We start from the raw sequence: 16,173 nt of genomic DNA on the forward strand, positions 1-16,173 counted from the left end.
GATTTTCTAGGCAAGAGTACTGGAGTCGGGTGCCATTGCCTTCTCCCATTCACTCTTCTACTCTCCTAGAAATTCTCTCTCTCCTCAAACTTTCAACACCACTCTTCCATCCTCGCTAATAGCTGATATGACCTTTCTGATTTCACTGAGAATACAGAAGCAGTAGGAAACAACTTCTACAAGATACTGCTCTGCCACCCTGTCAACCCACCTACCAGCCTCAAAGCCCATGGACTCTGCCTTCTTTCATGTTACCCTCTTCTTGTGTCTTCCAGAAACCATTCCCGGTACTTTTTTCTCTACTTATCTTAACCATTGTTTTCCCTTCTCAAAAAGAATTTCTCCATCCGCATATAAGTGTGCTGTCGTTTCTTCCATATGTCTTCCACTCTCTCTGACCACACCTACCTGTCCAGCTTCCATTCCATTTCTCTGCTTCTCTTTATAGAAATAGTCATTAAGAGCCGCTGCCAGTCCTTCTCTTTATATGCTCTCTTGAACATATTCCAATCGTGTGTCAGTGAACCCCTCACTCCTTCAAGATGGATCTTTTCAAAGTCATTAGTGACTTGTGTGTAGCCAAACTGAATGATCAATTCTTGACCCTCATCTTACTTGACTCATGAGCAGTATTGACAGAGTTTGTCTCTATCCCCCTTTGAAATGTTGGATTCTAGGAATCCCTATTCTCCTGGTTTTCCTCATCTGTTTTTTTTTTTTTTTTGAAAACAAAACAAAACAAAACAAAAACAAAAACCCACTGCTTGTTTTCAATGTTCTTTGTTGGTTCTTCCTCATTTTCTCAACTTAATGGACTTCCCAGGTCACAGAACATGTTCTTCTGTTTTCTGTACTATTTATACTCACTCTTTTAACATTCTTATCCAGTTTCATGGCTTATATAATATATACATGTTGATGACTCCTATGTCATCCTCATCCAGCTCAGATCTCACTTCTATACTCAAGATTCATATATCCTTTTGCCTATATACATATATGTCTTTTCTTGGATGTCTAATAGGTATCTCAAACTTACTATGTCCCAAATCAATCAGCTCTCTCCCCTCCTAAGTCTCCCTTCCTTCTTCCACATCTCACTTAGTGGCAATTCCATCTTTTCTGTTGCCCAGGCAAAAAACCTTAGAGTCATCTTTGACTCTTCTCTTTTCTCTTGCAACCGAAATAGAATCCAACAGAAGATCTGCCAGTCTCAACCTTGAGAACCAGCTATAATCTGACCACCTCTGACTACATCCTCAGCTACCATCCTGGTCTAGACTCTCTTAGGTTACAGAAACAGTTCTGATGATGTTGAGTTGCCTCAACAGCAAAGTGGTCTTTCTCTTATCTGAGGGATGTCTAAAAGCTGTACGATGCCCCAAGCCTCACACTCAGATTTTATCATTTCAGATTTATTCTTATGATGTTAAAATCACCATCTCTTCTTAGTTGTCTTTAAACATTTATCTTGTCCCTAAAGCATTTAAGGTACATTAGAAAAGTATATGTGTGAATGTGCGTGTGTGTGTATGTGTGTTAGTTGCTCAGTTGTGTCTGACTCTTTGTGACCCCACGGGCTGTAGCCCACCAAGCTCCTCAGTCCATGGAATTCTCCAGGCAAGAAGACTGGAGTATATAAATACATTAAAATAGAAAAACATGAGAAAATTAGGGAAAGGGAAGATAAGGATAGAAAAAAATTCATATGATGTCACAGGTGAATTGTGCATACACCCAGATGCCATGGGGTTTTGTACCCTTGCTAGAAAGGGAATACTAACAGAGGAGTCTCTTCTTCTAAGATGTGCTTTAATATCAGATCTCTTTTTGCTTAACAGGCCCCTAGAAGACACCATGATCACAGTGGCTCCTTGGACCTGAGTGGCAGAGGGCTGTGTGGGGCATGAAAGGAAAAGGGTTGTATGCTCAGAAGTGAGGCAACATTGGTCAGGAGGACCCTTCTCTCTCAAGACTGGGTCCTGATGTATACCCCAATCATTCCTTGGTATTCCCTCCAATCTCCCACCTCCCAGCTCACCCCTACATGTTACCCTGAGTACTTACCAAGACCCAAGCAAGAAACTCTGAGTCCTGATTTTCCAAGATTCCTAAAATAAAAATAAAGCAATACATGGTCATCGTTTCCTCGGGTAGAATTTTAACTGTGAGTATTAAATCTCACTTAAAATTTTTTAAATTGAAATATAGTTTATTAACAGCATTGTGTTAATTTCAGGTATATAAACTTAACTTTTGATAACACTGTTCTTGACTAGAGCTGTGGTAGGGGCAGAGCTCCAGATGCAGGCCTGTGGTTTGGGGAAGAGTCTTTTTCATCCCTATTTGGGTGCTAGAAAGCCCAAAATGTCCTTAGGCTCAGCACAACAACAAAGGGTCCCCACAAAACACAGCTTTTCAGCCCTATTGGTCTTATCAGTTTTCTTACAAATGTAATATCTTTCTTCTTGAGGGCAAGGTTTGTAGATTATTTACCTATCAGTCATTCTTCATTCATCAATCAATCCTGACCTATAGTGGACCCTTAATAAACATTTGTTGGCTGAGTAACAGATGAACTGACCTTTAAAACAAAGTATTACTACAGATGGATAGGGAATATTAAAAGAACAAATACAAAATAATCCTTTATGCTATTTAAACTAAATTAGATTACTTTTATTTAAAAACTACACAAAATTCCTACAAAAAGGTCAGACAGTCCTTAAATGATTCTTCCCTTCCTCAACATTTTTGCTTTTCATCCTTAAAAGTTGATCCAAGGAGAGGAAATATATTTTCATTCTCTAAGTAGAAAAAGAACTAGGTGCTCTAATCTTAACTGTAAGGTGTTTGTGGAGACCCAGACCCAACCCATCTTCCTGTCATCTGCCCAATTGCCATCAGAGAAGAAATCGAATTCTCAGAGAAAGGATATCTCATAGAATTTTGTAGGGATCCAATGTGAAGGGATGAAGCTGACATTATTGAAACACGGTAGAAAGGTGTATTCCTTACTTTCTGATCAGATGCTTTTATGAGAATACAGCTTTTCTCCCTGCTTCTACCCAAACAAAACAGAACCAACTTTTCTAAAAAGTTTTCTACAGCTCAGTTCTTCCAAATTCTCTCTTGATTATCCCACAGTTTGGTTTCTTTAGAGCTAGTAATCAGTGCTCTTATTTTTGCATCTATTTCTTTTCCCTGCTTGCTACTGTCTATAAAATTCCACCTAAGCAACACAGTTCCTTTCCTAGCTTGGTTCAAAGGACATTACAGTGCAAAGAGTTGAAAGAGCCAGATTTTCGTGACTTTGTTGCAACCAGCTAGGTGACCTTGGAGATATCACTTCCTTGGACTTTAATTTCTTCATAGTAAAATGGGGTAGCAATGTCTATACCATTCATCCAGCATCGCTGCTGTGGGACTGGAACATGATAATGTATGCTAATGTGTTCACAGTAAACAAATGCAAAAGCATAATTATTTTTGGTGCTTTCTGACTCTTCTTATGCTGTCACAGACATAGTGCTAAATTTTCCATATGAATTGGATGTGTCCACCTGGCAGGAAACTATTGCATAAAGGTGTGTGTGAAAAATATTTTGAACTGCTAAGTAGGAGAAAAATACTTGGACCACTCCCGTGAAATTAATTTGCATAAAGAATTGTTCTTTTAGTAGTTTCTCAGAAAACCACAGGATGTACAGCCAGAAGATTTGCTTTGTGGTCTAAAAGTCTACTGATTTTAAAGGGTAGGAATCTAGAGTGAAAGCTATATGGTGGGGAGTATAAAAAAAAGACTTAGACCAGAGCAAAAAAATCAAAGAAAATATATACGTGAATAACAGTCTTGCAGGTAGAGATATTCGACATTGATGAATTAGTGATTTATTGACAGATTACTATGTTCAAAGCAATGTGCAAGGTCATGAAGATACAGAGAGGAACAAGGCACAGTTCTCTACCCTTAAGGAGTTCTCTATCCTTTTCTGAGGGGCACAGAAGAGCAACCGTGTAATCACAATAGAGTGGGGGACGTCCTCCCTGGAGGTTCTTGAGAGCACATGGAGGAGCTATCTCAGGTTTGCACTTGCATAACTATGTGGGTGTCATGGGGGAAAAGATCTAGGTAAGGAATTCCATGTAATTTTAATATCTTTCATGACTTACAGCACAATAGGGAATAGGAGCTTGGTGGAGAAAATTATGCAGAGGAAGAAATTTTTCTAACAGACTCAAATAGGGTGGGATTATGACACTGGGCATTTACTGAGCAGCATCTCAGCACCCAAGGTAGGGAGACCTGCTCTAAGTTCCCTTATGCCAGTGATTTAGGGAGACAGTGATCACTCTGATATGGGTTTGGAAGGCCAAACTTGAGAAACTTGAGAACCGCCAGCCAGTACAAACTGCAAAGTAGCAAGTACTCAACCAGGCCCATGTTATTGCCACTGCTGTTTGAACACCCAGGCCAGCTTTTCTGGAATGAAAGCCTTAGAAGATTTTGCACTATAAGAAAAGGTCAATTACAAGAGGAGAAAATGGCAACCCACTCTAGTGTTCTTGCCTGGAGAATCCCAAGGACGGGGGAGCCTGGTGGGCTGCCGTCTATGGGGTCACACAGAGTCGGACACGACTGAAGTGACTTAGCAGAATTGATACAGTGGTGATAGGTCTCACACTGAGCCTTGGTGTTTTTATTTTATTTAACTTTTTCACAGATTATTTTTTTTCCCTCTAGGTGGAAGGATTGGGCTTCCCTGTTGGTTCAGTGGTAAAGAATCTGCCTACCAATGGAGGAGACACAGGTTTGATCCCTGGGTTGGAAAGATCCCTGGAGAAGGAAATGGCAACCCGCTTCTGTATTCTTGCCTGGGAAATCCCACAGTCAGAGGAATCTGGCAGGCTACAGTTCATGGAGTCATAAAAAAGTCAGACACAACTTAACAACTAAACAACAACAAGAACAAATGGAATGATTACCAAATTCAGTTAGCTGTTTTTTAAAGTGAGAGGTATTTTCTGTGCATAAGCCATACCTGGTCTCTAAGTCTATTGCCCTTAGTTTTTGCAGGGATAAGTCTCATTGTGAGGCTCCTACCCAGTAAAGCCACTCACTTAGCAGATGGAGAAGATAGGAGGAAATAACTTCCTCCAGTTCATGTGGATTTCCAACACAATTTCCGTGATTCCAAATGGCATATCTCCATCCAGCCCACGTTCCTGTCTGCACAATACTAAGCGGAGGTGGGGTGATTATTTAGCCACTTTGATCCATTTAAGCTCTGCTGGGTAATAGAAGCTCAAATACTTGACACATTTGATCTAATGAGTCCAAAATACATCATCCAAAAGCTTGTTTGTGTGGCTAGAGCACCAAATAATGGCCAACTTTACACATCACACTGGGCTGTGACAGGTGTCCTAGAACCTCCTCTATCCAACTCAATGGAATTTTCATGCTCACTTCGTGACCTTGTGTGACATTGTGCATGGAAACAACTTAATGTGATTGCATTTTATCTCTTAATTCCTCAGCATTAGCACAGGTGAGGCTACCAAAAATTCTGGAAGCACATCAAATGTCCAAATAGATAGAATTTCTTTTCCATTTAATTCAAAGCAGTTGCACTGCACTAGTTTCCCTATTTTATCTGTGTCAGACATACCAGAAGAAAGTCTCACTGTGTTCATTTTTAGTATGTGCTCCTGTTCAACTCAAAATAAAAGCTCCTCTTTCCCAAGTGAACCTGAGCTGCTCAGCTGCTAATTTTAGAAATGAATGACATCAGTATGGGGGCACGGGACACTTAGCTTTGTCAGTCAAATTTTGGAAATCCTAAACCTTAAGTCAAAGCTTTGGGAAAGTTACTGGAGAAGGGATATAGCTTCTTGAGAAGCCAAAGGTTGCATTTCTTCTTTCTAAAGACAGAATTGTCCTCTCGGTGGCTGAACTTGTTTTAGGACAATGGTTAGTCCCATGACAGATACAATAAATATAATTTCTAGTGTTGTTTTGTGGAGCATCCATCATGCTCTTTTTATTTTAAGACAATAATAGAATTGTAAGAACTGAAATCAAGTGTCACTTAGGCACAGTATCACATGCCATTTGATGTTTACAGGTCCTTTACAAATCAAAGATGCTAAAAGCAGATTAGCAGCCTAAATGTGTTGTTTTAAATTGCTTGCTTCCTCATACTTGTATCTTAGACCCTACTTACAGTAAACTGCTTGGAAGAAAGGAACAGTTGGCTAAAATAGGTATCTTGCATTTGACCAAGACAGATGCATGTTGCACAGGAGAAAAATCCCTTATTTAGAGCTGAAGGCACATGTAAAGGGCTCCAGTGGCCTTGTCAAACTGGCAGAGACAAATTTGGTTTGACCTGGTTTCCATGGGCTCAGATCATTACATCATCTGCTGTTTTAGTCTAGCTGAACATCTTTCTGATCCTTCTACATCACATTCTGCTGTGTGGGGGGCCTTACCTGGAAGCTACTAGTCAAACGTGGGGTGTGAAATGGAAAAAAAAAAAAAAGAAATGTACAGTTAACCTGTTTCGAAAAATACAGAGCAGAAGGTATGTTCATTTGTCAGCCAGCTGGTTTTTATAGTTTTATGAGAACATACATTTTTACAGCCATGAAGGTGACTACAAATGGTAATAACATTTTCTTCTGAGGGCACCGTTCATCACTGTAGACAGTGATTAATGATTCATTTGGAAACCACCAGGCATATAAATGATTTAGCCATGCATTTTGATGACAGACATTGATAAGTAGCACAATGAAACTTTGTTTCATTCCTTCCTTTATCTAAGTAGCAGCAAAGTAGAATGGGATTCTTTCAAATTCTTTGATTGAAAGGTTCAAGCCATTTATCTGTTGTAAATTCCAACTAGATTCTTATTCATTTTCTTTGGACATATAAAAATCACCTGTTGATCTGTGCACTCTAGAAAAGTCTACAGAAGTAGAGCAAAAAAGAGATTTCCCTATAGTTAATTAATTAGTTCAACAGAACTGTGTATGACATTGGGCAGGTTACTTAAACTTTTTAAGCTTCTTTTCTCATTCATAAATGGGAAAGATATTAATAGCTCCCTGCTTTTTCTTTCTTTAGGAGATTGAGAAAATATAAATGCAACACCATTCACAGGAAACTTCAGTGTTCAAAAAAATGATATTTACTTTCTTCCTTTCTTATTTTCTAGAAAAAGTGGCATCTCAAACACTGAAGCTGGTGGGGTTCCGATTCAGGACTAAAGCTGTTAGAAGGTTGCTTCTGTGGTTTCAAGACCTATTTCTGTGACCCTATCCTCTTACTTCATGGATTTGTGCTTAGACATTGCAAACATCCTAAATCTATTATATGTGAATTGTGAGTCATTTTGCTAGGACCATTAAGATAGTGGGAAACAGGGGCTAAAGATAGATAATGGAGGTGAAGGAGAAGGTGGTATTTTGTTGGGAAAGGCAGTTTGGAGAATTCATGTGGGTCTGAGAAATTTAGAACCTTTCTTCTGTGACTGCCAGAAGGAGGGAAATGGAGTTGGAACACAAAGTTGTGCACAAGAGCAGAACTTGGATGATCTGCAGGGATGGAGATGGTGATAAGGGTTGCAAAATGCTCATCAAAATCTACTTATCACTTAAATAAAAGTTACTCACTGCTTTTTCTGTCCCAAGTATCTAAGGCATCAGAATAGCTGGAAATAATTCAGCTGAAGTCAAAAGAATCTGGAACCTTTTTATATAAGGGCATATCATTTGGGGTTCATGAACATGCATGAGAAAAATACATTTTTATTTTTCACCAACTTCTAACTGAAATTTAGCTCCTCCTTCAAGTATAAATGTTGGCAAGAAAGCACAGAAGTACCCACATTAACTGTTACTTTGCCATCAAAAGAAATTACAGGTATTTTTCTACCACATCACAGTTACCTCAGAGATTTCAAAAAATAATTTGCACTCGCTATTTATACCTATCACCTTTTGGAAATTTGGTACTCAGCCTACTCCTAGAGCTTGTTATTTAATATATTGAGAAAGAAGTGCATGTCTTATTAGATCACAAATTTGGATCTCAGATATTTTGAACTGTATATCTAGTTAATCAGATTCTTGTATATTTTATGTTATGTGTTTAAAAGCACTTTTTCTAAGGAGTCCGTAAACTTCACCAGACTGCCAGAGGGGTCCATACTTTAAGCATCTTGAATGTAGCTAAAAGAAATATGTCATTTTAAAAATGTCTCTTCATGCATCCATCTGCCACAAAGCAACATGGGTTTACAAGCATCTTTTTCAAACTATTAGGGTAGGCAATCCTGAAGAGTTTTGAAAGTGAAATATGCCGTATCCTACAGCTACTCTTTAAAATGTGTATAATAAAGTTGATAGTGTTGGTGTTCAGTATTCCTTTGTTTAATTTTAGTAAGTTACAAACAATTTTTAGGCCCTTGCTGAATTTACTTCCAATTTAGGCTTGCTGCTTGTATTACCTCTACATGAATATAAATCTTGACTCTAAGGTCTCCCATTACAGGGCTCTTGAAGAGCCTCATCCACCCGTCTATAGCTGGAGTCTGCTGGGCTTACCCACTAGGGCAGAGGAGACAGAAGAGGATTTGCCATCCCCAGGGCTCTGGGGTTTCAGCCTCATGCATGATATTTCTTTTGTAACAATTTACTTTAGTGTGATTCATTCATTCAATCGTATCGCATTTCATTCCATATTATATTTGTGTTTGTTTCAACATAAAATAATGTTTCCTTACTAATTCTTCAAGTAAGTTTGTTGTCTCAGAGATGTGCCATGTTGGTCCCAAAGCTTTACCAGGTGCCCCTTGGCACCTTCTGCTGCCCCAGTTTGAGAGATTTGGTTATAAACTATTATCAGTCATTTATACCTTACTGTGAAGAAGTTTCAGACTTTTCCTTATGTCAGCTTGGAGGGATTAGATGGAACAGTCAAGAAATCAAGCGCTCAAGTTCTGAGAGAATTGGAAGAGGGAATAAAAGTAGGGTGGCAGGGCTTAGGTTGTGCTAGTGGTAAAGAATCTGTCTGCCAATGCAAAAGACTTAAGTGCTGCGGGTTCAGTCCTTGGGTTGGGAAGATCCCCTGGAGAGGGGCATGGCAACCTACTCCAGTATTCTCTCCTGGAGAATCCCATGGACAGGGGAGCCTGGAGGGCTACGTCCATAGGGTTGCAAAGAATCAGACATGACTGAAGAGCCTTAGCATGCACACATGGCAGGAAGATTAGGAAGTGGCCCCACAGGGGAAAATAAACTTTGCTGCCTTCTAAATTTTGTCCAAAATCACATCTCTCTTAACAACCAAGCGATCACACTTTCCTGTGTGAATATCACAGATATACTTGCATTTTCAACACTAAGAAGAAAAAAATCAAAAGCTTTCAAAGTTTTCTTCACCCTGGGGTGATGATTTGTTTTCAAAGAAGTTCCACAAGATGAAGCAAAGGTAAAGCCTTCTGTATCATCCACTTTGTAATGAGATTTGTGTTAGTTTCCACTGTAATGAGCTGTGTAGTTTTCAAAGGCAAAATAAACAAAAAAGCATCTAAGACAGATTTCATGCTCTAAATCTTCCCAATTCCATTTCTTACTTTCCCTTTAGAACGTAAAATCAGCCATGTGACTGAGACTGAGGCATGAGCTTGACTGAGGGGTGGGGTGATATCGAAATATGCACTTAATCAAAAGCAAATGCTTCCAGTCATCATGCATGAGTTTGCCCTTCACTTTCTTTGACAGAGGAAGGTAAAACTAATGTCTGTCTTCTCTGTGGGCTCAGCCCTCTACACCTGCTTTCAGAGTGCCACACATCATGGTGCATGTTGTTGTGTGTTAGTTGCTCAGTCGTGTCTGATGCTTTGCGACCCATGGACTGTAGCCCACCAGGATCCTCTGTCCATGGGATTTTCCAGGCAAGAATACTAGAGTGGGTTGGCATTCCCTTCTCCAGGGGCTCTTCCAGATCCAGAGATTGAGCCCAGGTCTCCTGCACTGCAGGCAGATTCTTTACTGACTGAGCCACCAGGAAAGCCCATATTATATGTAATGTGAGTTTTTCCTTCCTGGAAGGAAGGCTGTTTCTCCTTCCAGACTGAGATCTGCGAGGACAGGAACTGTGTCTAAAGTATCTGCTTATTCCCAACATAGAGCAAAGTCCTGGACACGTAGCAGGTGTTTTATGATGCTGACAGGGATGCTCTTATACTGTTCTTTTGCTGTGGATAAAGACTGTTGTCACTCACTTGTTTCACTCTTGTTGGCTAGGGAGACTCTGTGGTTTACCACCAACTCACACCTCCACCGAAGACTCCTGGACAAAAGAGTCCGAAATACAGTACTTGGATGCAGTCTCGAAAACAATGGAATGATCTCTGTTCATTTCCAAGGCAAACCATTCAAAATCACAGTAATCCAAGTCTATACCCCAACCAGTAATGATGAAGAAGCTGAAGTTGAATGGTTCTATGAAGACCTATAAGACCTTCTAGAATTAACACTAAAAAAAAAAAAAGATGTCCTTTTCATTATAGGGGACTGGAATGTAAAAATAGTAAGTCAAGAAATACCTGGAATAACAGGCAAATTTGGCCTTTGAGTACAAAACAAAGCAGGTTAAAGGATAACAGAGCTTTGCCAAGAGACTGCACTGGTCATAGAAACACCTTCTTCCAACAACACAAGAGAAGACTCTACACAAGGACATTACCAGATGGTCAACACCAAAATCAGATTGATTACATTCTTTGCCGCCAAAGATGGAGAAGCTCTATACAATCAGCAAAAACAAGACCAGGAACTGACTGTGGCTCAGATAATGAACTCCTTATTGCCAAATTCAGACTTAAAGAAAGTAGGGAAAACCACTAGATCATTCAGGTATGAGCTAAATCAAATCCCTTATGATTATACAGTAGAAATAACAAATATATTCAAAGGATTAGACCTGATAGACAGAGTGCCTGAAGAACTATGCACAGAGGTTCAGGACACTGTACAGGAGGCAGTGATCAAGACCATCCGCAAGAAAAAGAAAAGCAAAAAGGCAAAATGGTTGTCTGAGGAGGCTTTAGAAATAGCTGAGAAACGAGAGCAAGAGGCAAAGGAGAAAAGGAAATATATACACCCATTTGAATGCAGAGTTCCAAACAATAACAAGGAGAGATAAGAAAGCCTTCTTCAGTGATCAATGCAAAGAAACAGAGGAAAACAATAGAATGGGAAAGACTAGAGATCTCTTCAAGAAAAGCAGAGATACCAAGGGAACATTTCAGGCAAAGATGGGCACAATAAAGGACAGAAATGGTAGGGACCTAACAGAAACAGAAGATATTAAAAAGGGGTAGCAAGAATACACTGAAGAGCTATACAAAGAAGGTCTTCATGACCCAGATAACCACAACAGTGTGATCACTCACCTAGAGCCAGACATCCTGGAATGTGAAGTCAAGTGGGCCTTAGGAAGCATCACTATGAACAAAGCTAGTGGAGGTGATGGAATTCCAACTGAGCTTTTTCAAATCTTAAAAGATGATGCTGTGACAGTGCTTCACTCAATATGCCAGCAAATCTGGAAACCTCAGCAGTGACCACAGGACTGGAAAAGGTCAGTTTTCATTCCAATCCCAAAGAAAGGCAATGCCAAAGAATGTTCAGACTACCACACAATTGCACTCATCTCACACGCTAGCCAAGTAATGCTCAAAATTCTCCAAGCCAGGCTTCAACAGTACATTAACCATGAACTCCCAGATGTTCAAGCTGGATTTAGAAAAGGCAGAGGAACCAGAGGTCAAATTGCCAACATCCATTGATCATCAAAAAAAGTCAGAGAGTTCCAGAAAAACATCTACTTCTGCTTTACTGACTATACCAAAGCCTTTGACTGTATGCATCACAACAAACTGTGAAAAATTCTTTAAGAGATGGGAATACCAGACCACCTGACCTGCTTCCTGAGAAACCTGTATGCAGCTCAGGAAGCAACAGTTAGAACTGGATGTGGTAACAATAGACCAGTTCCAAATCAGGAAAGGAGTACATCAAGGCTGCTTATTTAACTTATATGCAGAGTACATCATGAGAAATGCTGGGATGGATGAAGCACAAGCTGGAATCAAGATTGCCGGGATAAATATCAATAACCTCAGATACACAGATGACACCACCCTTATGGCAGTAAGCAAAGAACTAAAGAGTGTCTTGATGAAAATGAAAGAGGAGAGTGAAAAAGTTGGCTTAAAACTCACCATTCAGAAAACTAAGATCATGGCATCTGGTCCCATCACTTCATGGCAAATAGATTGGGAAACAGTGGAAACAGTGTCAGACTTCATTTTTCTAGGCTCCAAAATCACTGCAGATGGTGACTGCAGCCATGAAATTAAAAGATGCTTACTCCTTGGAAGGAAGGTTATGACCAACCTAGATAGCATATTAAAAAGCAGAGACAATAGTCAAGGCTATGGTTTTTCCAGTGGTCATGTATGGATGTGAGATTTGGACTGTGAAGAAAGCTGAGCGCCGAAGAATTGATGCTTTTGAACTGTGATGTTGGAGAAGACCCTTGAGAGTCCCTTGGACTGCGAGGAGATCAAACCAGTCCATCCTAAAGGAGATCAGTCCTGAATGCTCATTGGAAGGACTGATGCTGAAGCTGAAACTCCAATGCTTTGGCCACCTGATGGGAAGAACCGAATCATTTGGAAAGACCCTGATGCTGGGAAAGATTGAAGGCATGAGGAGAAGGCGACAACAGAGGATGAGATGGTTCGATGGCATTACTGACGCGATGGACATGAATTTGAGTAGGCTCCAGGAGTTGGTGATGGACAGGGAAGCGTGCTGTCCTGCAGTCCTTGGGGTCACAAAGAGTTGGACATGACTGAGCAACTGAACTGAACTTAAATAACTCTGGAAAAGGATCTTTTGACTGGATACTGTAAAGGCTAAGAACAAAAAGAATTGAACACAAACACTATTATCTAGTCGGCAAATTTTTTTCTTACAGGAGTATGAGTGAGTAATTTTGAAACTAAGGTTGAATGCTAATGTTGACAAATAAGAAATGCAGTGAGTGAACACTAGACCCAGAAATTAAACAAAAAGAAAACAAAATTGAGGACCCCTTGATGCCAACATCTCTTTATCATTTCATTTCATTTCTTATATAGACTCTCTCACATTGACAGAACATTGTGTTTTGTTTCTTCTTTCCTTTTTGTTTTTCTAATTTGGCAGATGTTTACTCAGCAGCTACTAAGATGCATCCAGAGCTTGTAAATGATTTTGAGGTTAATAACGCTCCTTCTCTCCAGCAGAATAATAAATACATCAAAACTGATCTGTGAGATCAGTGAGATCTGAATGCAGTGAGAACTGAACGCTGTTGGCCTGTGTCTTTATTTGGAGCCCTATTATAAACGGCTAATGATTGGTCAGGTTAGAGTGCTGAATTTAGTTTATTTTCATTCTTCAGCCTCTACACTGGTCTTTTTACCCAATATCTTAGTTTGCGATGTCTCAAAAGTAGGGAAATTACATCTCATTCTGTGGTGATGATGAAGTGGCGCTCACTGGAGGGCAGAAAACCACATCTTCTGGTGGTGACTAGCAGAATACACATGCACAGCCTCAAGAACAGCTCTCCAAGATATGGAGCTCTCTCCACACCAATCCTTTCTGATTGTATTTGACACAAAGGGAAAGTTCTTCCGATAGATTCATGCAAGGGAGCAAGGGAGAGAAGACCACCCTTTTATGAAACAGCAAGGCATTGGAAGAATATATTCTTCAGGACCCTAAGATCTTTTGAAATTCTTTTGAAGTTTGAAAACGAAATAAAATTTCTCTCTTTGGGCTTGGGTAAATTTTTACTAAAATATACAATTTTAAAAAATTGACTCCAGGCATTTTAAAATAATTACCACAGGGAAACTATAAAATCCTGTGAAATAACCTTGCTTTATGCTTTTGTGAATCAGTTCATTGTAAGAAATTAGTTAATTTCAGTTGGTTAAAATCAGTAGTGGTACTTCATTCAAGTTGACTGATTTCACTAGTTCTAAGCAAGAATTCATAGGATAGGAGGCAGTATTGGCAATGCCATCAATAGGCAATATTGATGGCAGAATAACGGGGGATCTGACAATTCTTAGATATGGCCGCAAAGAAGTCAATTTCCAACTCTAGTGTCATCATTATATGATAAGAAAGAAAACCATGGCAGGAAATAGATGCTATCCATACAGTGGCAGCCAAATAGCTGGTTGTTTTAGTAAAAACTCTGATGAAGACTAATTTTTGACAGTACGATGCCAAAGTGGATGATTCAGTAAAAGTTTTGAATCTATTTTGAATCTACTAGGCTGTTTAACATCTGTAACATATTTTTGACTTTTAAAATGTAGAAGTACAGGCAACCATGACCTATTTTTTGTTTGTTCTTCACTTATTGAGTAAACATAAGCACACTTTATTTTCCCTGCGGCTGAACTCAGCTTTTTGATACTAGCAACAATTTATAGAGCACCTACCATATGCCAGCATCATTCTAGGTGCTTTTACACACAATTCATGTATATAAAGGTAGGCAGTCTTTCCAAGTAAACACTCCTGTGCCCATTTCATCCATGAGGAAGCAGAAGCTGAGAGAGGTTAAGGGTCACACACACGTAGCACGCATGAGAGTCAGGAGCAGAGCTCTGCTGTTGAAGTCTGTGTTGCTTCCCCTGTCTCACTCTGCCTTCAGGGGGCCTGCCCATCTGAAATGACCCAACTGTTAGTGATTCCCTAGAGAGACAGGCAGTGATGGGGTCCCTGCCTGGGGCAGGCCATTTTGGGAGGCTTAGAGAAAAAAGAAAATGTGTTTCTGCAACTCTTTTGCAGGCATCCACACCCCCTCCTGACACCTCCTCATGTGCTCTAGGCCCCCCAGCCTCCCACCCCTGACTGAAGCTTTCCACAGTTTCTGTGATTGATGCCACAGCGGTGGCGGGAGTTGGTGAACTGCCACTCATCTCACTCCTCTGCCGATCAGCCTTCAGACCGAAACAACAGGAGAGGAAAATAGGCAAAAAAAAAAAAAAAAAGAGAGAGAGAGATGTACCACTCATACTGGTTCAAAATTCAACAGAACTGATTTCATCCTGTTCTTTGCTTTTTTGAAAAGAGAAAAGAATGAAGTCACTAGCATGCTTTGCTGATTGGAGATGGGATGACCAGTGGGACCGAAACAGACCACTTCACAACTTGTGGGGTGTGGAATTAAGGGCATGGAAAGGGGAATGAGAAGGGAAGTTGTGAAAGGCTGAGGTAGCCTTGCCTGAAAAAGACATTTGGATGAAGAATGATTTTTAGTACAAGGCATCCAATGAACACTTTGGAGCTACTGTGGGATCTAAGGCCATAACTTTGAATAATTCACACTTTAAAGCTGATGCTATTCATACACTCAGGACGTGTTTATTGAGCACCTACTCTTAAGGCAGGTTCCAGGTTCCAGGGCTGGAACAATGAACAAAACAAATCAAATTCCTGACCTCATGAGGCTTACACTTCAGTAAAGTGGCCAAATAAACAAGTAGGCACAGCAATAAGTTCAATGACTGAGAGGTGCTTTGCACACATAGACGCTGGCTGATGGCAAAGGCAAGGTGGTCAGGGGCAGCCTCTCGGAGGAGGTGACAGCCAAGCAGGGGCACACAAGATAAGAACGAGTTATGTCAGCCCCCAAGAAGGCCTTGGGGAAGAGAGCAGCCAGACAGAGAGATAAGCAAGGCCCTGAGGTGGGACAAGCCTGTGGAGCAGAAGGAGGTGAGTGTGGTGGAGGTCAGTGTGTGAGGTGGGAGCAATTCAAGATGAGGTTAGAGAAAGAGTTGGGAGCCAACACTTACAAGGCTGCTGGCAACCAGCTTAACTCTCTATCCAGGCAGAGAAGATAGAAAAGGTCCCCAAGTTGCTACGGATTGTGTACTAAAAACTAATTTATTTAAACAGAGCTGTAAACAGAGAGGAGATGAATCTTTGCCGGAGAAGTTTTGGAAGAGAACTAAGACTTTGTGGATCAGATTAAGGAAGTTTCCTTTGGGGCCAGGTGGGTAATCCTAGATGGGTTACGGTTGT

General features: G+C 40.3%; 1 protein-coding gene across 2 annotated transcripts in view; it reads right to left on the minus strand.

Annotated features, from left to right (window-relative positions):
• KCNAB1 (potassium voltage-gated channel subfamily A member regulatory beta subunit 1) overlaps positions 1-16,173 on the minus strand; it is a 447,445-nt gene that overhangs the window by 121,454 nt on the left and 309,818 nt on the right. For both annotated transcript variants that reach the window (XM_005675408.3, XM_005675409.3), the window contains exon 2: positions 2,068-2,111. In XM_005675408.3, coding sequence (XP_005675465.1) covers positions 2,068-2,111 — 44 coding nt within the window. The remainder of the gene's footprint in view (positions 1-2,067; positions 2,112-16,173) is intronic.

The sequence above is a fragment of the Capra hircus genome, chromosome 1, assembly GCF_001704415.2.
Source record: "Capra hircus breed San Clemente chromosome 1, ASM170441v1, whole genome shotgun sequence".
Taxonomy (NCBI): domain Eukaryota; kingdom Metazoa; phylum Chordata; class Mammalia; order Artiodactyla; family Bovidae; genus Capra; species Capra hircus.